Here is a 26,299-nt window from a genome sequence, read left to right on the forward strand (position 1 = left end):
GAGATATACAAGCTCACCTTACAAATAGCTAGCTCGGTGACTGGTAGCAAGCTCACTGCTGCAGCAGGGATCTTGGCATGATCTAAACTGGCTTCTCAGTCAGTTTTTACAGCTTGCTCTAAACCTCCAGGCTGCTGTGGATTGATTGCTACCAGTCGCCAAGCCAGCTAGTGGGCATTAGAGTTAGCAATATGATAGAGCTTATGAGAGGGCTATTTGCCAGGCCTGTTTGAGGAGCGATAAGCCTAGGGGCATGTCTGCGCGTCTCAGTGCAGTGAGGTGTTCAGGATGGCTAAGCTAGCTGTGTGGATGTTGTTATGGCTATGTATAGCGATGCTGTGACATGTAGGGATAACAACTTGCATCCTGGAAGCAATGTAATTGCAAGGTCATGTTAATTAGCTCTCTTGCATCCAGTTCTGGAGCCATTTCACTCCGCTGTCACACAGGGATCTCTGTGTGTCCCTGGTTATCCAAGTGAAAAGGCAGAAACCTCAATTCTTCCAGGCAAAGCCTCATTCTGACATAATTTTTTAGTGGGTGAGAGTTGTTTTCTGCATAACCTCACAGTGGGCATCTGCCCCTCCTGGGTAAAGTCATGGTCTAGGGCCATTTACATCAGCTGAAGGTAAGGTTCAGAGTGTAGAGTCCCTGCTTCTCCATGAAATAGAAATGAGTAATTTATAGAGAGGACTTATGTGAAGCTAACAGTGGTAACAAGGTAAAATTCTGAGCTAACCTGTCTCCCTTTCCTTGTCCACTCAAAATGTCTATTTTAATCTCCAGCAACAGAAGGTGCTTAAGCCTATAGCTTGATGACATTCATGAGAACAATTTGAGTTTTGCTGCTTCCCTGTAAAAACAAACAAACATGCATGTGATTGCTTTTTGCCATTCAGTCTACTTGAAGCTTCTGTCAAACATGATGGAAAAAACCTACATCTCTAAGTAGGTTGTTTTCCTTTCCCAACAACTTCCAAGCAGGGGTGAGCTCACTTTTTTAAACTTAACTTACATTTGAAAATATTAGTTTTACATCCACTTGCAAAATTACAAGCACTTTTTCCTGGATCCCAATAGGAATGGGGCAAACAGCCAAGAAGAGTGTTTCACATTGGTTCTATATACTCCAAGAACTTAAAATAAGTGGCCCCTGACAAAATATCTGTGTATATATATAAATTACACCTTTTAGTGGCAAAGCAGTATTTCAAAGACTGCTGAGCAGTAGCTAACAAGTTTCCACCAGCATGTTTTTCACAAATTAAGATTACTGCTCAGAACTCATGTTCGCCAACTAGAATGCTCCAATTTCTGAAACCATTTCATTACATGAAATTTGAGGTATAAATGCATCACTGTACCACCATAAGGACATAATCCTTTGATATACCCATCTCCATACAGCCTCCTGGCTTGTAACAGTAAATCACAACCCTCTTCTCATACCTCATTACCATTATGTATCTTTCCACTGACCCCTGACCTTAAGCATAATCAGGTATGAATTTCAAACCATACTTATAACCTAAATGAGTGCCTCATTATTTTACAAAACCCAGAATGGAACAAGATTTGAGATGTAACTACAGAATTCACAGTTCACATATTCAGAACTGTAGGTCTACCGAAAAGAAGTCGTGCTCTCTAATTCATGACTGTGAACAGCATCAAATCACACCTGCATATAGGAGCTTTGCAAGAATTTCAGGATTGGATTTTAGAAAGGATATTGCCAGTTCTGAAAAAAACAACACAGTGTTAAAACTGTTTGGTATGTTGTTAAAGATAAACTATGAAAGAAAAATGCGAGTACTGAATTTATTACCTGTATTTTGAAGAAAGAACGACAGCACCAATTGCATAAAGTTATAAAACACCAGTAATAACCATGTAAATAATCTTCAGGTTTGCAACGCCAATAAAACACAGACATCTACAAAGAAATATATATATGTATACACGTAATATAATAAAACCATTCATTAGGGAACGAGAAACATCATATTTTTGCACTATATAAAACAGCTGTACAGTGTGCACACAGACTTTCCTGATCTCTCTAAAATGCCTGTCAGTCACTTCTCCCCATCATCATCTGCTTAACATAGTTTCTTCTTTGTCCATGAGAGAGCTCTAAGTGACCGTCTTGTACTTTTAAACCAAGTACTTACAGTGCAGTTTGTCTCCATATATATATATATACACACGCATACATATATAGACTCACAGATGCAAACATGTACGTATATGTGTGTGTATATATATATATGAAAAGAACAAACACACACATGTACACGCACACACGACAGATTTAAATAGCTCCTCCATCCTGTGCTCTTGAATGAGTTCTTATAAAAAATCCCTGCACGCTTTGTGAAGGGGAGAAAACTTGATGATTGTGCAGATTGAAGTCATTAGATGGTTTCATTCCTAAGTCTGCAAATACACACATCTGAATCACATGGTGGTATCCCATATGCCTGAAGAGATTCTGTTGCAGGAGGTATCTTCTACCTTCTTCAGCAGCGTTGGCTTTTTACAAGGGGGTGGAGGTGGGGCTGTGATTCTTTGCTCAGTGTTGTGCAAGATTTGCTGCCAGTCTTCTCTCTCTTCACACAGCTTTCTCCTCCAATCTAGCAGCTCTTGCAGAGCCACACTCTCATTCTCTGAAAGTCTAAGCTGATGAATAACCTGTTAGTGAGAAGGAAATAATAACAAAAAGGTGGATAAAGTTAATACTCTTGGCAGTGTAAAATGGCAGCATCCATGTTGAACGACACTTCACACAGGATCCTCTGCCTCTTTTGTCATGGATGCAAACCTGTGGGCAGGGCAGATTCAGGTCCTGTTTTCTTATTTCCTCTGTAAAGAGCTCAGTGACATGTATAATGATGTATAAACAATAATGACTTCAGCAAAATAACCTTCCCTTGAACTCATGAGAGGTGTTTTATACTGCCAAGCCCCATGCGAGGAGGGAACCACCTTCTGATCTCCACCCATCAATTGCAAAGGGCACCATGGAGCATTATAAGCTTATTCACATGTTCTAGTAGGATGATGAACAGAAATCATGAGACTGCTACAGTGTGCCCTGGCTTAGACGTGTTAGATGGTGAGTGGTTGTGAATGCTCCCATTTTAATATTTACAATTAAAGAAATAAATAGATGCATGTGGCTAAACACTCAAGTTCTACACTTCTGCTGAGGGAAAGCTGCTGTCATTTGTACTACAGTTGGAAGAAAACAGATCAAACAACCCTGTTAATAATTTGAAGCAACCTTGTCCTCCAAAAGGTTTTAAACTTTGTGCTTAACTCACTGCCCCCACTCCCTATTTATCATTGTTTACACTGAAAATAAAGAAAATGAATGATTTAGAATTGCCTTATTTCAATCTCACATCTGAAAGTCATGGAACTGAAGTTGTATGAAGCAGGTGCCAAAAATTAAACAAATGGAAAAAACTCCCGTATGTCAGCAAAGAGTACTCTGAAACACACAAAACAGATTGCCTACAGTGATGAGTAGTCCATATTTCTAACAGCTTGGTTTTAAAACTGTTGTTATATAGTTCTGTTATACTCACAAAATACTCTTTTACACAGACCAAATAGTAGCTGCAGGGGTAGCAAAGTTTTGCTCCTAAATGTAAATACCCAAATAACTGTAACCAAGAAACTCTGCTTAGAATTAGTAATGCTACTTGTCACAGATAGGTGTTATCATCAGAACCAGGGGGTGGCCCTTCTCTGTCTCCAGAGAATATATTAACAACTTAAAATGTAGTTTACAAATTCATCTTGAAGTAGCCAAACAGTTCTGCGCTACATTCATAGTCCACCTGGAAGAAACTGTTCCCTTACATTTAACTTTTCTGTTCCAATGATTATTTATTTTGTTCAAGTCAGTTTGAAGCCCTCATGACAGCCCAAGTCCATGAAGCTATGAAGTCCATCTCACCATCCTTTAAGACCTACTTAGCACCTGAGTGCAAGAAGGAATGACTTTGGCTCCTATGCTTTGTGCTAAGTTTTGCCGTCCATGTGTGATAAGTATGCTAAAGTAAATCCTTCAGAGCGAGTCCCTTGTGGTTTGAGCACACAAGAGAGAGTGACTTGGAGACAGAACACTTTGGTTGTGTGTTGGCAGCTATCAAAATCTTAGAGCACGATTTTGCCTACTGAGTTATACACGTTTAAGTATTGCATAGTCTTTGGAGAAAGTCCCTGAATTGCCTTCCGGAATTAAGGCTCTAAATTCTGCCTAAATTTCACTGTACAGCCTGAAGCAGACATACTGGATTTCAACTTTCTCTTAGAATCAAGATGAGTTGCTATGAGTCAATAAATTATTTTAATTATAGTCTTATTTCTTAGGCTAGTTAGAAAATTCAGTGAGTTTTTAATTATGCAAAGTTGAAGGCTTCATATTTTTAAATCATTTATGACAAAAGGTATGCCAGATAAAAAGATTAACAGACCCACTAAAAATTAACTTTAATTTGAGTTATTTACAGATTTGGCTCTAGAATCTCAGGGAATTCATTATGCATTAAAAGATCAAATCCTGTAACTTTACAGAAGATATTTTGTAACATTAAGAAGTAACAAAGAGCTTATATTCTCTATTCGTGTGTCAAATGCAACACAGTTTTAATCATCAAGCTATGGCTAAAGGACTCATTAAACTGTGTCTGTCAAACAGACATTTATTAATTCGCATTAGTAAGTTCTTTTGAGTATTTCACCTCATTTTGCTCTCTCCCTCTCTCCCAAATGTAGGGTTTACTTTTTAAAAAATGTGTGTATTGTACTCTAGTCATTTTTTTGGTCATTTGTGATTGCATTGATTTTTCTACTACTATTCACCAGAGAATGAAAAGAAATATTTAATTACATTCTTGGATGTTAAAACATATAAATATTTTTCTTTGCATAAATTGCAGCTCTGCATGTTTTATTACAGTTCCATTTTCAGTTGCTTCTGTAAGTTTTAGTAAAATTCCTGAATATAGACATACAAGCACAACAGAAAACAGAATTTTAAATCAAAATACTGTTTAAGGACTGTATAGCATATAAACCTGTACTCCTGAGATGTTTGCGTGAGGTAGCTAGTCCATGTTTTCCCTTCAGAGGAATATTGCCATTATGTTCTTTAGTAGATTTGTCAATGTTGGTGCTTTAAAGTATCTGTCAATAGATGCTCATGATTAATTAATTACAGCATTATTATGTTTCTCTTCCGTTAGTATTTTAAACTGTTAGTAAAGTTGAGAAACCATCATGGAATCCATGGGGAGACTGAGTCTAGAACAGCAATGATTTTACCTTTCTAAAATTTGATCAGGATCTAAAGTGGATTATGCAGTAAATGTAAAATGTTGATGATGATAAATTATCATAATTATCTTAGAAATGGAGCTGCCTTGACAAACCTCGTGTTTTTAATCTTTTCCAGTTTGCAGGCTGCCTAAAAATGTAAGCAGCACAAATTTCAGCCTGCAGCTGATAGATAACTCACAGTTATCTTTATTAGAGCCCTCAAAAGCAGTTCACAAAACCCAGCGGGTCTCCTGCAGATCATCAGTTTTAAAGACAGAAGTGATCAGGGTGTTCTCACTTCTCGTTTCACAATTAGAGACACAGTTTCATTCAGTAATTCTGGAAATAATTCTTACTGTATGAGATTATTAACAAGACCAACACATTATGATTCAATCTGTCACAGGCATGCAGATCTCTCACAAAAACTTTTCTAACTCGTTTTAATGGCTTCAGCTTTCTCTGTTTTCTTTTTGCATCTGATATGCCCTTACACTGACTAATTCCAAACACGCATGTCATCTTTTTTCCAAACTATACGACAGGCACACTGCAACCTCTCATAAAACCCTGACCCTTCAGGTTCAAACAGATATGTTTAGATTTTCTATATGATGAAAAAACATAAATCAGGAAATGATTGCTTTTCCACCAATTCTTGAATCAAGAAAAAAAACCTGTCAGCCTACATGTTATTTACCAATACAATACTCATTTAAAGATACAAGTGGAAAGCACACAGTAAACCAAGGGTGTGTTGAGAAGCCTACGCAAGCATTCAACATAAATCAAATCAATATGTAAATCTGTGTTTGATTGGGAAACCTGCATTGGCCATGTAAGACCCCAGCAGGGAGTAGACAGCAGCTATGATAAATGAGTTTACATGCTTCTAAATTCCAATTAAAAATCTTCAAATACAAATGTGCCACTGGGATCTAAGCTGATTCATGTGATTGTCTTGTGAATGCTGGGACACACATTATTTTGCAAATGCAGACCCACTGGACATAATAACTTGATATGTGATATGCAACAATAAAGTGATTTTTAGTTAATCGTTCTCTTAAACTGCTGTTGATTTTTCTTTGTGCTGGAGCAACCTCACAATCTCCAAAAACAAAACACTCCTAATGGATGGCAAATGGGTTTACTGGAAAGGAGAAAATGGCAAAGAAGGCAGGTGCCCTGTCTGGTGCAAATCTGGAATTGCTCTGGAGAAGGTATGCCAGCTTAAACAGAGTTAAACATTAGATCCATAACTGACATATATATGTATTGTATTTGCTTAGTTCTGAACAAGAAAACTTTTTTCCTCTCTCAGTTAAAATTTCTTATTACACCAAAAGAATAAACTAGCTTTAGAACAGATGTTTTATAGATGACATACCAAGGGAAGTTATAACTTTGCTGATATTTAAAAATTGGGGATAATCTTAAAAGTAACACACTTTGTATTAAAATAAAGGTAAAAAGGAACTACATTTCTGAACAAAACTGGATCACCACAGGAGTCAGGAAGAAATGCTTTCCCTTCTGACAGGAATTTTTCAGCTATCTGAATTTTTTGAGGGACACATTTCATTTTCTTCCAAACATCGGTTGTGGGGCAATGCTGGAAGCAGGATATTCTGGTGTCAGAGCCCACGCAGGCACGGGTGCCTTTGACTGCCCAGTCCAGCCCTCTGCTATCACACGGAATTTGGAAAACTCTCAAGCTGCATCCTAAAAAAATTAATTAATTCCATTGTTTGCCTTGGTTTGGCTTTCTGAAAGGATTTTCCAGAAAAATTCATGGAAGAAAAGTCCACTAAGGATTACTAGCCACAAAATGAACTCTGCCTTCAGAAGGCCCTTCCTCACAGATCGCTGGAAACTGAGAGATCACACCAGCAAAAGGGGCACCCTGCACCTCTCTGTTTTCCCAAGGCAGCAGCGGCTTCTCGTTTTTGTCAGAAAGAGACTCCTGGTCTACACGCACCTTTGGTGTGCCTCAGACAGAAGACTTTATATTCTTAATCTGACCGCAATTCTATTTCTGCCTTAAATTGTCTGATTTTCTCTCATACCCTTGGAGTTCTTCTGGTCTGTTTTTTTTCCTGGGGGGAAGGGGTGTTTGGTTTTGGGTGATTTTTAAAATTTTTTGCAGGAATACATTTTAGTTGCAAAAACAGGGCTTTGTCTTCCATACTTTTGTACCTTTCCCTCAGTGAAGTAGGAACATGCCTGGGACTACAATATTCTCAATTAATTATGTTAATCATCTTCCACATGGCTTGGAAGTATTTCAGCAATCAAACAAAGACAGTATATCTTTGCAAAATAAAATCAGTACACAAATCCTGAGTATAGCTGTAACGTGTAATCTGGCAGAGAGTATTAGAACAAGGTAGGCAATGTTCAATAATATATGACAGCACATGTCAGGCATTCTGATTACCTGAGCTGGGAATGCAGTTGGACAAGCCTATACATTCCAAACAGGGGTGTATTTTATTTACTTATATGGATCTTGTGGGCTTCAGTTATTTATTTATTATTATTTGTTTTGGCTGAATTTCTTTCAACTCCAGGTTTCTGATATCAACTACAAAATGACACCTTCTCAGAGTGACTAAAACATTCAATGAATATTGAAATATACTGTTTTTTTCTCTAAGGTAATATTTATCTTTCCAGGCAAACTAAGTACACAATGCTTTTTAAAACTTTCAGAGCATCCTCCTAATTTGCCTCTGATGCTTGAGAAAAAGATTATGTTCAGGGCAGCAACTGTGCCTTTCTCAAGATGAGTTCTGAAAACAAATCATTTATTGTAGAGGTCTTCAGAATAGCTGACCTAACAATGCTGATATCACTTTGTGCATAATCTAACAAAAAATATCTGAAAAACTGAATCATGTTGCTACTTAATTGATCACTGCTGCTTTCTGGTATTAATGGAGATATTTTACTTGATCAGTTAGAGACTAGGTTTGCCACAAAGCTTTTGAAGCAATTACAAAAACAATCATCAACTCATATTTGCTAATGTTGTATATCACCCTTTCTTGTATAAAAACACTACACTTATGGTCAAAAAATGTTAGAGGAAAACATCACTTAACTTATGGTCTGTTAGCAGTCTAAATCTCTGCTGATCTACATGTATGCGGCAGTGTGTGACAGCAAAAGAATGAAGGGCGGAGGGACCAATTTATTCTCACTCACACCAGGCACTGATGACTGAGTCAGAAGTGAAGTCATTCTCCACAGGTGCTGTCAGTGGGGTAGGGGACCACACTCCCATTGAATTCAAATTCGAAGCAACCTTTTAAGGTGACCCATTGGCCATTGTGGCAGCCCAAGAGGAATAACCACGTACTTCAGCAAAACACCTGAGCTTAGGGAGGGCATAGGGATGCTCAGGAGGTTTTGTTCCCTTCTCCTCAACAATCATAGCCTTCTACCAGGGGAAAATGAAATGAGGATGAAGCAGTGGAGACAGAAAAGGGGCCTCAGATGTGTAGGGAGCTGACTGTGGCATCTACTAGTTCAAAGAGGAGAATCTGCGCTTTCCCTTTTGGAGGTCACAGCAGTCAGATCTAGGACATACTTGCTGAGGAGAGGGGCATCAGCCCTCCAAAGGCCCTTGATACAGAAACACAAGATATTGTACCTACTGATGAATTTATATTATGCGTTACCTCATACCATTTAATCTATAAGGTACATGTTTTTGACTGTAAGTCTTCCGAAAATAAAGCCGCACTGTGTTATAAGACCTGACTTTTGTCTCTATGTGACATTACAAAGAAAATTATTTGACATTACTGTCAAAACAATAAACAAAACACAATTCAGGGGGGCATACAGATTCAGATCAATGATAAATATATAACTTTCTATGTTCTCTCTTGGATGTTGTGTGTTTACAAAGGCGTTAGTGATTTTTTTATTACACCAGACTCGTTTGATTGCCACGTTTTGCTTCAAAGGTGATCAAAGATTACTTCCAGCTAATAGGCAAACCCGAAAGACATTAATAACAAATGTTAGAGCCCAGTGTTTAGAATTGTGACAATGGGCGGGGGGTAGCAACACGTTGCATTCTTGACTATTCATTTTTTTTAACTTTCAAACAGTCAACAAAAGAAGTGATTGGCAACAAATATTAAATCAAGTAGGAACAAAGGCAGCCCTTGGAACTATAATGAATATGCAGCTCTTTCTGAGGGAAGACTGCTGAAAGCAATGAGATTTCATGAAATAAGAGCTATGGCTTAAGCTATAATGAAACAATAAATACATTCTTCATGAATATGAAAAGACATTTCCAATTATTCATTGTCAGATGTTGGCTCCTATATTACTGCAATCTGCCAACCTCCACTATGGGGTTTAAACAAAATAGAAGACATAAGACTGCAGATTTTTTAATATAACAATATGTGAAAAAATAACCATATTTTTTTATCTTACCTCTTTGAGCACGTGACAGATAAAACATGTTTCAGAAGTGGGTAACCACCAGGGTAACCAGTGGGTAACCGCCAGGGCGTATTGTATATCTGATATTACTTAATCTACTAGGATGGCAAGCTGCTTGCTTATTTGTGTCTTGTTCTGGGAGTATTTCCATAGGATGCTGAATGCATGTGAAAACATCTGATTTCAAATAAGCCAACATTCAGCCATTAGAATAAACTAAACTACACAAAAAGGCTTTGCACCTTTTAACGGGAAGTTAAAAGACATCTTGGATGGCTGAATCTTCAGGACACTATGGTTGCAAACTAACTTGCATAGAAAGTAGCCCTATAAATGTAGGTGGATGATTACAATTATTTTTATTTTATGCAACATAAAAGATCACATTGATATGTGTATGAAGATGAATATCATATCTGGAACAGACTTTCTATATTTTACTCCTCAGTTCCTCTCCCTTTTTACTGCACCACCCTGTGCTCTGTCCTTGGTTCTTTCCCTCTTGTTTTTCTCATCTTCCTTTTAGTTGTTTTTCTCACTTCTCTGTTTTTTGTTTTTCCCTTCTCTCTGGCACTTCCTTCTTTCGTCTTTCTAAATCCCCTATTCAATTTTATTATTTACTTTCTCTCTCTGTGATTTTGTTCTTCCTCCAACCTTACTTCTCTGAATCATCCTTTATCTGGTGCCTGTTTTACTCCCCACTCCTGCCCCACACAAGCTTATTATCACTCTAGTCATTAATCTGCCCCTCAGTTCCCATCTGTTCATTATCTCCAGGTTGTCCATCTCATCCCTTTGCAGACAGACCATGTTGCTTCCTGCTACCCACATAAGAAACAAGGAGTCTTTTAGCTGGCCTGCTTTTCTTCATTCCACTGTATCTTTTTCACACCACATCCCACTTCGTAGTGAATGTTAATAAAAACTTTAAAATATTTTTACCAAAAATAAAAAAAATACAGTCCTGTATCTCTGAAAAGAAGACAACAGAGCTGCTTAGCTTTTGTGTGAGGTGCCAAAGATACAGTCTTGCTTTTGTTGACTATTTCATCTTGCTGCTGTTGCTGACATTCCAAAGAACTTATATATTTCAACAGTCTTTATACTCTATCTTTTAAACATACACTCACACATAGGAGCTATTGAGAACAGAGGAAGCAATAAATACAGTCTGGAGAAGAGAGCCCATTGGGCTGGCTGAGGAACTGAAAAATACTTCATGTAAAAGAAAAGGAGCACAGAGGTAATATTTTATAAAGCTGCTTTACTTTAGAGGAGGTTGTGGCTTTTAGACCCTGCTAAGCAATTTCAACATTTGTGGAGTCTCCAGTATACTTTGGGATCACTTCCTGGAATATGCTTGAATACAAATGACTCTTAGTCACAACCAAATTTTCTGTCTAAGGAAGATTATGGCACAAATGACCAGAGGAAGCACGTCTTCCATTTTGGTGGCTTCTTTGCCTCTGGAAGGAAATTATGGTATAAGAATTCAAGACTACAGATCCAGGCACATTTGAAAGTCCCAAACTGTCTAAACAAATCACTGAAGCAATTTGCAACAACAAGCATGTCAGTATTTTTAAATCAGTATTTTTAAATCAAGTTTGGAGAAGGAAGTTTCCTAGTTTTCAGCTGTTCAAGGAGCAAGAGGTGCAGCACAGCTACCAAATGGCTTTCTGCAGAAGCTCAGTTAGATGCAGTGCTTGCAGCTGATGTATTTGGGCTTAGTTGCTAAGTGGAAAGTAGGTTTTCATGTCAGGGCAGAGTTGGATATTGGAACTAGCAGGAAGATATTAAAAAAACCCATGAATATTAGAAGTCCCTGAAAGCTAATGAACCAGTTTCCTTTAGCTGAAATGACAGAGTGTCTGCCAAGAAATCCAAGGACCCAGTCTATGTGTTTCTCTCTAAAGCAATTAGTCAATCAGTACCTTCACAGATCTGTGAAACAATCTGTCCTATTTCATACGTCTGTGCAAGAATTACTTTAAAGTGATAAGGTTACTGCAGTGAAACCTGGCAAAGACTTTTACAATAGGGTTGTATGCTGTTAGAGTCACCAGCAGCATGCTATGAAATGTCAACTTTAGTTAAAACTAATAATTTTCAAATATATGCCATGCTTTGGAAATGGTTAGGAATGCTTTTTACAGTAAGAATTCTCAGCCCTGTGAGCACAGCCTTTATTTTTTAAGATTTTTTTTTCTTTTTTTTTGTGGGAGGAAGATTTTTTTGTTTCTCTTTTGACAACACCATTTTGGAAGATGTTTATTCATTAAGGCAATTGTATCAAAAATCACAGAATTGCAGGTTCCTTCTCTAAACTAGTCACAGCTCTTATTGAGCTTGCATTTCAGGATTGTCCCTGCATGTAATTCTGAGTACATGGCATGGAATCTTTTTTAAAGATTTGTGAAACACTTCGGCAAAACATCTATTTACTGAAAAGTGACATTTCAAAGTACTGAATTGAAATTGTGTTCAGCTTTTGGCAAGCAGTTTTGGAAAAAACAAAAATAGAAATTTGTAAATGGTTAAAGACTTGCTTCTAAAATAAAGCATTTAAATGTTGCAGGCTGATTTCATATAAGGATAAAGTTTCCATTTGCAAAGATAAGAAGATGATAATGGCTCCCCTACACCCAGTTCATTTAACTCTCCATGTACCGCACTTATGTAGCAGTTTAAACATGATCCTCCTTGATCCCAGTGAAGCATTTTAGCAACAGAGGTGTAAGGTGCGCCAGGACAAGTGTGTCTCACTGTGTGAGGTTTATAACGGGAGCAGTGTTTGGGGCGTGGATTTTTCATTCACTAGAGAGGGCTCTTTGGCCACTCTCACGCCTAATAAGTATTTGGCTGATCATTAAAAAATATAACAGAGACAACTGAAAACATTGCCTCCAGTTGTCTTTATAATCCCATATCCTCATGCAGTTTGCTGATCCAGAGATAGTAGACCTGTAAGTATTTTTTCACAATATGGTCAAAGTACTTTTTGAGAGTCTGAGAGGTATGGTGATGGCAAAGATTTGTTATTGTGTGCAAGGCGGGTGTGTGCCTGTGTGTGCCAGGGCAGTTCTTGCCAGCCTCATTCATGTATTTGAAGAGATTAGCATAGTGATGAGTGCTGTCTTGGCACAATTTTTCAACTCAAAATAGGCACTGTAGTTATGCTTGTGCTTTGGACAGTGGGGCAGAAAAACAAAAAGTGAAGACTTTTGTACTAGTTTGCTCACATATTTACTCAGTTAAAACCTATTGTTTTTCAAAGTTACATTAAGACTGAATATGATGTTAAACGTTGAATCCCATTCCTGATAGAGTCAATGGCCAAACATTCATTCACTCGGTCAGGGCCAGTATTTTGCTGTAACAAAATGTCGGCTGTCCCCTGCAGACAAGTAGCTTTTAGATGTGATGAAGCACTTCCCTTATCTTCTGGTAAAATAGTTTGGAAACTGTACTATTGGATAATGAGAGGTTCCTCTTGCAGAAATTCCTCCCAGCTCCAACATATTTTCTCTTTGCACAATATTTGACTTTACTGTAAAATTCTTACAGCCATTTTAAATAAAAAAAATTACTCAAGACTAACCTTTTAGAAAAGTGGACTGAAGATATAAAGACAACAGAAGAATACACTCATGCCATTTAAGTGAAATAAAAAAGAATGCATGAATGCCTTCATGACTGAATTGCCTACTTAGAAAGTAGTATTTCACATTATATACAAAATGATGAAGAAAAGAATGAAGAAAATATATTATGACAAATTTTATCCCTTTTTGTTCACTTAATGCACATCAAACTTAATTCTGTGTTTTTATTTTAAAGTGACATCAACTAAACAGAAATTTTGAAAGAACCAAAGTGCAAGCTTCACACTACCTCAGTACCTACTGCTGTTTTAATTGATGATAGATAATTTGATTTTAATTTTTACTTGTTGATATTTGTATAAAAAGAATGAAGACCACTTTTTAAAGTTTTCACTGCTTTTACATACAAAAGGATGACATAATTATGCATTTATTCCTATGAGGTTCATTATCATGCAACTCTTTCTGGTATGAATGAATAACTTGAGAGAAATAACATCTTGGTCCTCTTGGGATGAAGAGACATATTTCCTGCGTGAAAATAGCATCCTCATAACCAGCAACAGTAAGTTTCATAAACTTTGAACTCTACTATGAAAACCGTTCAGAATGATTATTCTCCCAGCAAATAAAATTAAGAGTAAATTCATTATTGCCCTTAGCTCAATACAAACCTGTAAAAGAAGTCTGCATCTTTTAATGCCAACACACAAATTTGAATCAAGACAGCTCTCAACATGCAGCTACTATGAGCTTTTTCTCTCTTACTGGTTCTAGTAGACCATCAATGAAACATTTACCTGAGTAGTGTGGCTCTCCCTATGTCTTTGAATCGATGAGCCTGCCGTAGTGCTGGCTGACAGTCTTGAATATTCATTTTCCGCTGGTAAACCTAAAGCAGAACAATACTAATTTATAACCTGACATTTATGCATTGGCTGATTTCAGAATGAGATTCAAAAGACCTTGACATGTTTTACTAAAAAAGAACAAAAAAAAATCACACATTTGCCTGGATATTTACTATTCCCATGCTTACCGAATCTGGAACAATTATTGTTTACCAAGTATGAATAGCATCATAGGTATGCATGCTGGTTTACAGAAGGAGCAATTGTCCTGAAAGAGCCTACAAGTAACACATTACCTATACACTGGCCAGGGACTCCCCTTCGCAATGCGGAAATCCCTGGCTCCTCTTCCCCTGGCTCCTTTTCATTGCAAAAGCAATGCAAAGGGAATGGAAAACAGGCCTGTGGTCTGCACTCAAATTAATGTCTCTAGGTCACATGGGAAGTTGATAGTAGGTCCAAGACTTACAACTTCATCTCCTCAGTACAGAGCTTTTTGGTAGCTCTTGTACTTATTGTGCACTCTCCATGTGGGAATTAGCTGCTCAAAATTCAGCTGTGTAAAAACCAGTCACCCAGTGTAAAAGAACCAGGTAGTCTCCCTCTGTAGTCAAGATTAAAAAACACCTCTGCACAGCGACCCTAGAGCAAGGCTCACTGCCGGCGCTTCCCCATCACTTCTGTGGAGTGGGAAGACCATTCACACAGCACTACAGAGGATCTGAAAGGCGAGATGAGGGGAAGCAAAGGCAGAAGCAGAAACACAGTGAGTCCATGATAGGCGTTATTAAGGCCCTCACAAACTAGAATCACAGACACCATGGTAGGTCTGGTATCCAGCAACTTTGGTATTGCTTTGTACAGTATATATTCCAAATTTTCATGCTACTATGGCATCCATAAACAGCATATCACTACTCCTTCTTTAGTCAACTGAACAGAGCTAGCCACCACGAGAAGAAGATTCATCCTGGTAAGAGATATGCAAGTTGAATTGTTGTCAGTAGATCACTGGAGATTTACTAACTAGAAATGGATAACATCTAATCTGAAGTACTTCATTAGACTAGGCATTTACCTTTTGTGTGGCTAGAACTAGGTAAGGTGATTCTGGGCCCAGATATGTAACTCTTAAATAACAAAAAATGAGGTAAGCCCACTCTTTGCACATTATACACAACATACACAGAATCATAATGGAAATAAATCAAAGTTCAAATGCAATGAATCATAAATTACTTATGGGATTATGTGCTGCACTAGACATAGATCTATTTCATGTTCATGTTCAGTTTCTTGTTCAATCACAAAAATGGCATAGAAACATACTGTGAAACATACTTGTCTTCCAACCTTCTATTTTCAGCATTAAAAATGTGTTATGGTTTTTTAAAATTTTTTTATTTTGATAAATGAGCATTAACTCCTACGTGGTTACTCATATATAACTCATGCAAATATAAATTACATGAATAATCGCATGAAATAACGAATTTGTGAGAGAAACAGAGCAAGAATTTTAAAAAGAAGGAATGATCTTTACTCCTTTTTGGCCTCTCTACCCTGCTTTTAGTTTCTGCCTTATAATGGCACATCTCCACAGCTTTGTAACTAGGGACAGATTTTTTTTTTTTTTTATTTCTTCTTCTGAATGAAACTTGTGTAAAGTATTCATAAATATGGATCTTTTTCTACAACTTCAAATCATCTGGACTTCCTCTGGACACACACAGGCAGTGAAGAAGGTGGAAACCCTGCTTGCAGCTCAGGAGACAGGTCAAATCTTGTGAGTATCCAGCATTTCAGTCCTTTTCTGTCTGGTGTAGAGAGGGAGTCTGACCCTGTTCTCTCAGTGTTTCGAACTACATGTTGTTTCAAGGTGGAGCTGTCTCTTTTTAAGTCCATGATGTATTAGGTATGTACTGGAGCAAGGTCTGATATTCAAGGTCTCCGGTAAGCTAGGCTTGTAAAACATATGTAAGTTACCACTATTTCTTTCTTGCGTGTATTAAATTCTCCCTCAGCAAATTCACATATTTTTTGTCAAATGAAATGCTTGAAATAAATGTTTTTATTAATTCAAAATTTCCCTCCAAAAATCCAGGTTTTCTCAACACAAAACAAATTCTTTTCTTTCAAATAATTTCCTGAATTAATAATTTATTCACATGGATTCATTTTGGATACATCTCAAAATAATAAAACATTATCCATATTTTAAGGCAAAATGCCTTTTTTAAGTACGTGTTATTAATTTAATTCAAATAAAATTAAAATGTAAAATATTTGCATGATTCTAGACCACCATAAATGAGTGAAAATACTTTCCTAGGCCAGCAGCATGCTTTTGAAAAAGATAGTGCTCTTCCACTGTATTCATACACTTTAGTATCTACTGTCCATGACAGCCTTGAGCTAAGAACAAGGTTATCAATTATTTTCTGTTTATTTCTATGAAAACCACTTTGATAAGAGGTCTTATCAAATAAGTAAAGTTTCCATGTACAGCAACAGCACGTTGTCACAGACATGGCAAGCAGAGGCTTGGTGGAGTTTGGAAAGATAAATGGAGTAGTTGATTACATTCTGAGAGTTTTCCTTTACGTACACCTAAGTAAATATTAGGATACCACAGCTGTGCATTGAATAAGACCTTGCTTAATTCAGCATAGGGTTGGAAGCATCAGTCTAGCAGGGGCAGGGGCAGAACTGCAAGAACAAAAGTTAATTAGAGGTTCAGGCTGGAGCACAAACTATACTACCTGGATTGTGTTTTCTTGCAACTATTCTGAAGTTTTGCAAAGTCAAATTTGGCATTTTTTTTTGGCAAAATTATGCTTGCTAAAATTATTACTGCAATTATATGTGGTAGTGAAAATGATAGCAGGGAATATGATTCAATCAATAATCTCTAACTGGAGAAGTTAAATGAATGAAATGCATTCCATTTTTTTCATATAATCAAGAATATGGCCTTGTCCCAAGCAATATGTGCATTCAGACTAGAAACCCAATCCTTTACACACTTACTCCCTGTAACACATTTTCTATATCACCTCAAATGAAAATCCCACACTCAGTCCCTGCTCTTCTTCCTATACTTCCTGTTTCCCATTTCTGCCCTTTTATCAGATACTCCTCCTAGGAACATTCAGCTAAATAGCTTGCATCTCAAATATTGAGATCTAGATCACTGGACATCTAGAGGTGGTTCTGTGGTTCCAGAGAACCTCCAGTTTCATAGGCTCTGCTACCCCTGAACTGGAGACTTTGCACCTCCTGGCTTCCAATACCTATATTTGCAAAACAGCAGCAACACCACAGAGTCTCTGGGTCTTTGCAACTGTGGACACACATCATTCCCCAAACCTTCTACCTTCCTCCATGATTCTGCATTCAAACAGAGGCTGGATCTACTGATCAGCTCCACTTGATACATTGGTTGCTACAGTGTGAAAGAAGCATCATCAGGAAAGGCCAGATGTAAGGCTCGGTGCTCAACAGCATCTAGCCCGTGTTATGGTGGCATGCCCTTTTTATGTCAGGTTATCTGCTGTGATATTTCTTCCATTCTGCAACTTGTTGCCTAATGTGCTCAGATCTAGCAGTAAGTTCCAAGAGACTATATAGCAGCCTGTAGCCCACAGGTGACCTGCTTAGACAGAACAGCTACCTTCTCAACAGCTAAAGTTAGACAAGACTATTCCCCTTACCTGAATAATGCATAGGGCTCTTGGTTAAACAGACAGGTTCTTGACAGTTACTCTTATGCCCATCAGCATAAACTACACTGTGGGTCCTTTCACACGGATATCCACACACAAGCAGTGGACCCCAGTTATAACTGAAGAGAAGAGGAATAAACAGAGAGGCTTCCTTTGAGGGACAGCACCCTGCCAACGGTGCTGGATGAACAGCACAGTGCAAAGTGCGTGTCTGTGTGACCATTGGGCACAATGAAGCGCAATGGTCCTTCGGTCCAACCGAGCTGTCTCACTTACACAACATCTACTCTAATTTTCACTTGGGTTACACTGCGTAAGTACCTCTACAAGACATTCCACTGGGGGTAAAGAACTGTCAGATATCTGGGGAATTTCTCCCTTTCACTAACCAAACGTTACATCACCTCAATCACTTCTTATAGTTGTCATATTTCAACGTTTCATTTAAAGAATAAACATTCCTCTATATGCTATTAGGTACTAGCTGGAAATAACAACAAATTTCTGTAAACTGTTACCTGCAGTGTTTGAGTGTCTCCCACCAGAGGATCTGCTGGTTTGGGTGATTTAGGATCACAGCTTTCAGCATTCTAACATAAAAGGTTATTATAGGTTTTCTGATTACTCTTTGTGTTTGGAGAAGAAATAGCAAAAAAGCTCTTTCTTTCAGACTAAAAACTCTGGTAGGCATGGAAGGTTTGTGGCAGAAAAGTCACAGTTTGATAGAACAGAGCTGTAGAAAGCTGCTACTCCTAATATTAAAGATAAACTAAAGAAGAGGATTACATTATATAAAATGAAAAAGTAACTTCTATTAAAGTTCTGAACTAAAGCAGTGCCAGAAATTAAACTCAGCTTCTGAAAGCAACACAGCATTAATCTGTTTGGAAGCTGAGCCAGCCAGCTTTTTAGCTGCTTAGTAATGGTTTTCTAAAGAATTCATCAGGTTATAAGAAAGATTAACATCTTGGTCAAAATGATTATTCTTTTGACCATAGTGACTTTAAATTTCATGATGCTTCAGAGAAGTGGTGCTGACACTTCATTCATGACAGCAAAAGACTAGTTTTATTTAAGAAATTGCTTCTGTATTAACTCATATGAGTAATTTATGAATCTAGATTCTGGTTCCATCAGTGGAAAGTAGATTATATAGTTGCACTGTGTAACAATAGGGAGTAGATTACACTATATTTAAGAGTTTTGTAATCTCAGTACCAACTATTTAATAATGCATTTCAAGTTTTATTTTCCTGAAAGCTAGAGGAGTTTGGTATACAGTGGCAAAGAAATTAAAAAGTATTTTACATGGAAACATCTCATGGCACTATCTTAAATATCAGTATTGCCCAGATATATCCAACAAGACACAGATTTCAAAATCATGAAGATGTTAAGGCTGAATCTTGGAAGGATTGTTTTCCTAAGCAAACTTGCAAACTGGTTTTGAATTCATGCAGTTGAAGTACACTAAATTTTTCCATATTGTCAACTTTTTCAATTATTATTAAGGGTGGCTGGAAAACTAGCATCTGTATCACAAAATTTATTATCTGATTTTGCTCTGCAGCAGGGTAAAATCAAAGCTTCCATTATTTCTACAGCAATCTGATAGGCAAAACGTAGACTTCAAGCTTGAAATATCACAAATAATGTTAATTCCTCACCCAGGGGGATACTGCCATAATGAAAGGGAGGTTTTTTCTACTCATACTATACAGAGAATATCAAAATCATTCCTTATCAAAGTTGCATCAAAATTGAGAACCTTCTATGAAAAGTTTGGGTTTGATGAATCAGTTTTTTAATGGGAAAAAAAAAAAATCTTACTGGAAAATTCCACTGCACAACATTACACCTTTATGATTAAACTTTCCATTTACAAATAGTTTGAAAAGAATTAGTTTATGCATAGTAGACACTGTATATTATCAATATGAACAGCCCTGGCTACTAGTGGTTGCAAATACACTGATAAAAACTTCACATGAACAATTACAAGCACCCATCTCACCTATTAGTTGGCCTTTTATTCAAGCAATGACTATTTATTTCAATAACTGAGATTGTTTGCTAACTATAATCATCACAAATTGTAAACTTAAAGCATCATTTCATTTCTAAGCTGAAAGAAACACAGCTTTTGTGATTAAACTCCCAGTTAAGGGGTCTGGGGATAAAATGGTTGCTCTTACAAAAAGCTGATCTCCCACAGGTCCCATCAGGACACCAGAATATATGGTTAAAATCCTACATAGAAAAAAATCAAAGACTTGGTCTACCCACAGTTTCTGTGTTAATTTAACAATCTGACTGTTATACATACTGAAAATATGCTCCCCTCCTCCCCAAATTATTATATCGATACAAATGGGGACACAGTTGTAATGGACAAAGATGCCTTTTTCTGCTGTCACAGTGTGTTCCTGGTTCCACACAGGAATGAATGTACCTTTACACTTGTATAACTTCTCAGACTGGATGAGTTTTCTGCTTTGGTTGTCAGAGAGAGCAGAAAGAATTATTTTAGCCAAGCTCTGCAGAATTTTGAGAACAGGTTTTCTTGAAAATAAAGGAATTAGTTGCTTTTGAAATGTTTCATTTTGATAAAGCTTCATATTTCATTTCAAAACATTGCATATAAAGCATCTCTAGCCTTTTTTTTTAAAAAAAAAAAAAAAGGATAGCATATTTGGAAAACAAAATGCAGTATTTCACTTGACCTAATATTTTTTTCCCTTTGATTTTTCCAGTATAGCTCTCAAACTATCAACTGGATTATGTGTAGTTCTGCCCTTAACAGTACAGGCTATACAACTGTTCTGCTTACACAAACCATATTTAGACTTAAGTTTTCAGCATGAAGATAATTGTACCCAGTGCCATGCAAGTATTTAGACATCTGTGTCTCCACATTCCATCGAAATAAATACTTCCTATCTGTCTTGTGTCTATTCATACTCGTGTATTTGTATTGTGTGATTTTATGTAAAATACAGGTGTTATATCCCAGGGATTTATGCTTTTAGGACCTTGAAAGATTTAATTCTGTCATTGCTCTTGCACCATTTTGATCATCTTGTTGCAACGATAAACAATTTGTCATTCACTAGTAAGGCACCTGTAGCAAAGGGAGATCCTGATTTTCCATTTTGTGTCCCGTTTGTATGGATTATAGGTTCAGAAATCCCAAATCTCAGTCCTCTGTGCCTCGGGCTTCTTATAGTCTCTGAGCTGAGTTAATTACAAATTCCTCAACAGAAGCTGCTTTATTTTCTTCATTTTATTTTCTTTCATTTATTTTCTTATTTTCAATCTTTTATTGGAGAGGGGTTTATCAGTTCACACATACAAAGTTAAGCAGTTCCAGAAAAACAGATATTTCACAACTCAGAAGATTCCAGCTTGACTATATCTTAAAAAACTCATTCAAAGAAACACTTCAGCAATTTTATGTTAGAAGAGCTTTGGGATTAAAAACTGCTTACCATTTGATACTGAATTTCCATTTTCAGCAGTCACAGAACTGGACAGTGGATTAGTTGACTGAGTTCCATGGTTATTTGCATTTTTATCCTGGGTTTCTGATCCAATATCTGATGTATTTGGGTCTTCCCTGCTCCTCAAATTCAGATTAGTTTCAGCACCTGACACAAACAGAGAAAAAGCTTGTCAGCTTCCTATCAGCTAGTGGCTTTCACATATAAGTAGAAAAAACTAACACACAGAAACCAAATTACGTCATCAAATTAATTTAATTCATCACTAAATTCACGAGTCCGGTGATAAATGTGGAAGGATTAAGTCAGTGATTTTTGCAGGGTTTTCCTTTTTTTTTTTTTGCTAGTGTTCCACCTGTAGCCATTCAGAGTTTATGGAAGTGAAAGGCATTAACAAAACTTCATTTGTGCTGTTTCTTTTCACACAAATATCAGCTGATAAAACTCAACAAATGTTTTCATTGCCTCTATTTTAGATTCTATTCTATTTCACATGCGTTCATATACTGCTGTCACCACTGCAATGCCTTTCACCATTGCATTAGGTGATACTAGCAACAGCTATAACATGGGTTTATTTTTTTCTCTTATCTCCTTCCACAAGAAATGAAATGGCTTTTGATATGAAACCATACATAGCAAGATTCCTCCCAGCAGAGCCTCCCCATGGGCATTATTTACCCTGCCTCAGGGCTCTCCAGCCATCAATTGTCATTTTCTATAAAGGTCCAGGTTTTCATGTCATAGCCTTTTAGCTAAATGTCTTCAAGATATCAAGAGGAGGTCTGATCCTGTAGGAGTTCCCAAGCTACGTACAATGCACAGGCATTTCTCCAAAGAGAAGGGCAAAACCCTTCTCTTCTTCCCCCTCTGACTGATGGCACATCCACACAAAGCAGAACGGCTCACAGAAACGTGCCCGGAGCTGGCTCTGAGCTTGCCTGGCTTTGTCAGCCAAGCGCGACACAAGGAATAGGGCTCAGCCATCAGCTGTACCCAAGTAGTGCTCCCCACTGGAGTTCAGGGGCCGGAGGCAGGCTAGGGGCTGGGAGACAAGACCATGAATGGATGAGGATGGTAGGAGGGACCCCCACTGCAATTCTGGCATCCCCGGCTACCCCCACTCCACCCCGTTGTGGCAGGGCTGATAAGACTGCATGAAATACTGCACTGACAAGGCTATGCAGTTTTTGGTACATTTCTCTCTCTTTTCCAGGTTTCTCTTCATTTTGTGGTAAACATATATACATACTCTTTCCTTGCCATAATGAGGTTTGTTTCACGGAAGGCAAAGCTGAATTCAGTTCTCTCTCTGTTTAGCTCCATTTCACTTTTCCTAACTCTTTCCACCCCCTCTGAGAGTTGGCCTTAGCTGCGGGGCTGATGTGTTATGGCTGACCTGGGTGCAGAAGCCCTCATTTAGCACTCTAAAATGGAAATTTTTCTTCTATGACAGCTCTCAAAGAGCTATTCCTTGATTTTGGTTGTGTCTATTTAAGCTTTGTCATAATAGCAACAACCAACAGAGGTCAAAAGACTAGCTATTAAAACCAACATTACAGCATTTATCCATACTTCCAATGACATCCTCAGCTCTCCCAAAGATATAATATATCCTTATAAGTCTTGAGCACATGAGCATTTCTCAAGGGGACAGGAAAAACATTTTTTCACCAGGTAACAGATACTTTGCCTGCAGATTTTCAAACTTAATGTTGACTGCATGGTCGATTTTTCATTTTTATGCCTGAACTGAAAAAAAAGCGCATCTGGTTTACAAAGTACCAATATTTTAAAAATGAATTAATGAACCAAAAACTATATATACATTCTGGTTAACTTAAAATGTCTCATTTTGTTGAAAAGGGTTTTCTTAGTTTAGTTTAGTTTTCAGTTATCTAACCCTGAATCTTTCTTAACATTTCCTTTTCTAACAAAAAAGCTGTCTTGAAAAGGTCAAAAGTTCATTTCTAAGCTGTCAGAATAAAACATTTCAATGTTTTTTTTTTTTGCTGCTCCCCTTGCCCTCATTCCCTGATCATTATTTTTTGCCACATCTGATTGGAGTGTTTCAGTGGCACTGTTTCATAAACTGCGTATTTAGGCAAATGTGCTATTCATTGAAAAAATCAGGCCAGCTCTACCCACAGTAACTGACTTGGGAGAGGCGGTAGAACCAGAGTCTGAGCTGGAAAATGCATAGAGTACAATTGTAAGAGCATGCCTGATTTGGCTTTTGTACAAGCAACTTGACTGCAAAATGCATCTTTGCAGCTCATATTAAATTTGTCCAAAAAGGAAATGTCCCTTTTAGATGTTAATAGTCAGTGCACTTGCCTATAGATCATAATCCACCTACATAACTATTGTGCCACCTTTTACATAAAGAGTCTTGGGGGAAATGGCTGGGATCCTTATTTTTCTTGATATCCGAAAGATTTGTTGATTTGCCTGACATCTGCAATTCATTTGAGAATGTGCAAGTAGAAAGACTTTTTCTCGCATTCCTATTTGCAGAAGCCTTTTGTTTCATAGGTACACTGATATCTTTTCATGACATTCATGAAGGGCTATTGGGAAAAACAGGTTATCTTTTCTCCTTTATATCTGTAAAAGGAAATACTACCAAGAATGGTGGATAGCTACTATTGAGCTAAAATATCATCCTCAATTGGCAGAAACAAGTAGTGGACAGATATGCAGCATATCTTTTGGGACAGCTATCTAGACAGAGATCTGTTATCCCATTTGCTCTATTCAGTCATTGTAAGAAATGCACACCTTTAGTTTCTAAATAGAAGACTTTATAGAGAAAATATACTTAATAGTGACTTATTTAACTAATTTTGGGGGTGGGAAAGAAGCCTATAGTTTGTTTCACAATAATATAGCTTATATAAAGGTTCTTGTACTAATTTTCTATATATAGGCATCTTCAGCTCCTCATTGGAGCAGAGTCATGTGAGTCTGCAGAAAAAGTGTAACCGCATATGTTGGCTAACTTCTAAAAGACTCCTGAAGAAGCCAGAGTGTATCCATAGCAAACAAGTACTGCTTACTTATTTTGGACTTTGTGTAAAATGGGTGAGTTTCTGAAGAAAATCTTTTCTATAAACAGGCTAACAAGAGGATGCTTTAGTCAGGTGTAACCAGTGTACTGTCCCAGCACTGCAAAACTTACTTAGGACCTCAGGAGGTCCCTTGTGCATCCCTGCTCCAAGCAGCGCCAGCTGTGAGATCGGACCAGGTTGCTCAGGGCTTTGCCCAGATGGTTCCTGAAACTCAGGAGCCTGCCTGACCTCCCTGGGCAGCCTGACTCTCTGCCTGCCCGTGGCCTGCCCGTCCTCATGGGGGAGAGGTTTCAGAGCCCAGCCTGAACCGCTCTCATTTCAGTTCGTGGTTGCTGTACCTTGTTGCCCTGCCACACACAGCTGTGACAGGCCCAGCTGCCCCCTCTCCATCCCCTCCCTGTAGGCACCAGAGTGGCTGTGAGGTGCCCCCGAAGCCGCCTGTGCCCCAGGCTGGACAAACCCTGCTGCCCCATCCTCTGCTCACAGGGACATGCTCCAGCCCTGAGCATCACAGGGCTGAAATCACTCCAGGTTATCAGTGTTTTTCTTGCATTGAGGGGCACCAACTGGCCATGATATCCAGATGTGGTCTAACAACAAGTGCTGTGCAGAAGGGACAACCCTTGCCCTGACCTCCTGGCAGTGCTCCTGCTGAAGCAGCCCTGGATGCTGCTGGCCATCTCTGCTGCCCGGGCTCACTGCCAGCTCCTGACCAGCTCCCAGGGCCCCCAGTGCTCTTTCCCCAGAGCTGCTCCCCAGCCAGTCTGTCCCCAGCCTATGTCATTGTACGAGGTAATTCCTTCCCAAGTGCAGGACTTTGCATTTGTTCTTTCAATACGCTTTAACATGCCAAAAGGCCCTGACTTTATCTTCTGTGTTGGGGTATCCCTCTCTGTTCTGCCTCCCCACTACCCAAAATATCCCTGAGCATAACAAAGGTGTCTCCTGACTTTTTATCACAATATTTCTATTCCACACAGTGTATCATTGCACAGTGATATCTGAGACAGGAATACTGTGGACAATTATAAAAGATACAGGGAAGCTCTCTGTTAACACTAAAAACTTAGAAAATTCCTACTGATTCCAATTTTATCCATCAAACATTGGTCTGAAATTCACATCACCCTCATGTTTTCTCAGTCACCTGATACAGAAGTTTGGACTTTTCTTCATATTAATGTCAACTTCCCCCTGCTGCCGTGAATCCCTGCAGTTACAAGCATGCACTGCTCTCTCATCCCTTATCAACTTTCTGAAACGATCAGGAATACTTTAGGAGAGAGGAAAAGAAAAAAATATGGGTTCCTACTGTTGAACATCTTCACCAACATTTTGAATGTTAGCTTTTTGTTCAGACTTGCACTCTGCTGTTCTCACCAGATGGATGGATGATTTACCAGTTTTCAACCTTTTTTTTTTCCAAGTAACAGCATCTTAACAATTTCCAGCTAGTAATAAATGTTATTTGAAGAGTCATCCATGCCTATTTGTGAGAGACTAGCTACAGAGAGGTATCAGCTGTAAGAGCATGGTAGGAGTTCATGATTATAAAAGGAATACAAGCTTTAAGTGAAAACCTACAGGCTCATTGCAATAGTGAACAGCATTTGGGGTATTATTTCGGTAAACTGACTTTGCCAAAAAGATATCTCTGACTCAGTCAAATTCTGCTCTGACTAATCTTGCCATTAATGAGGATGTATGGACTACAAGGATGTATGAATGTTTGGACTGGGGCATAAT

The 26,299-nt window shown here is 38.1% G+C and overlaps 1 protein-coding gene across 1 annotated transcript in view; it reads right to left on the reverse strand.

Annotated features, from left to right (window-relative positions):
- Window positions 1-2,460: 2,460 nt before the first annotated feature.
- The window catches only part of MYO16 (myosin XVI), a 324,197-nt gene continuing 300,358 nt past the window's right edge, over window positions 2,461-26,299 (reverse strand). The window contains exons 32-34 of the mRNA XM_068425451.1: window positions 21,471-21,629; window positions 14,207-14,298; window positions 2,461-2,694 (exon numbers count right to left, since the gene is read on the reverse strand). Coding sequence (XP_068281552.1) covers window positions 2,461-2,694; window positions 14,207-14,298; window positions 21,471-21,629 — 485 coding nt within the window. The remainder of the gene's footprint in view (window positions 2,695-14,206; window positions 14,299-21,470; window positions 21,630-26,299) is intronic.

The sequence above is a fragment of the Nyctibius grandis genome, chromosome 2, assembly GCF_013368605.1.
Source record: "Nyctibius grandis isolate bNycGra1 chromosome 2, bNycGra1.pri, whole genome shotgun sequence".
Lineage (NCBI taxonomy): Eukaryota > Metazoa > Chordata > Aves > Nyctibiiformes > Nyctibiidae > Nyctibius > Nyctibius grandis.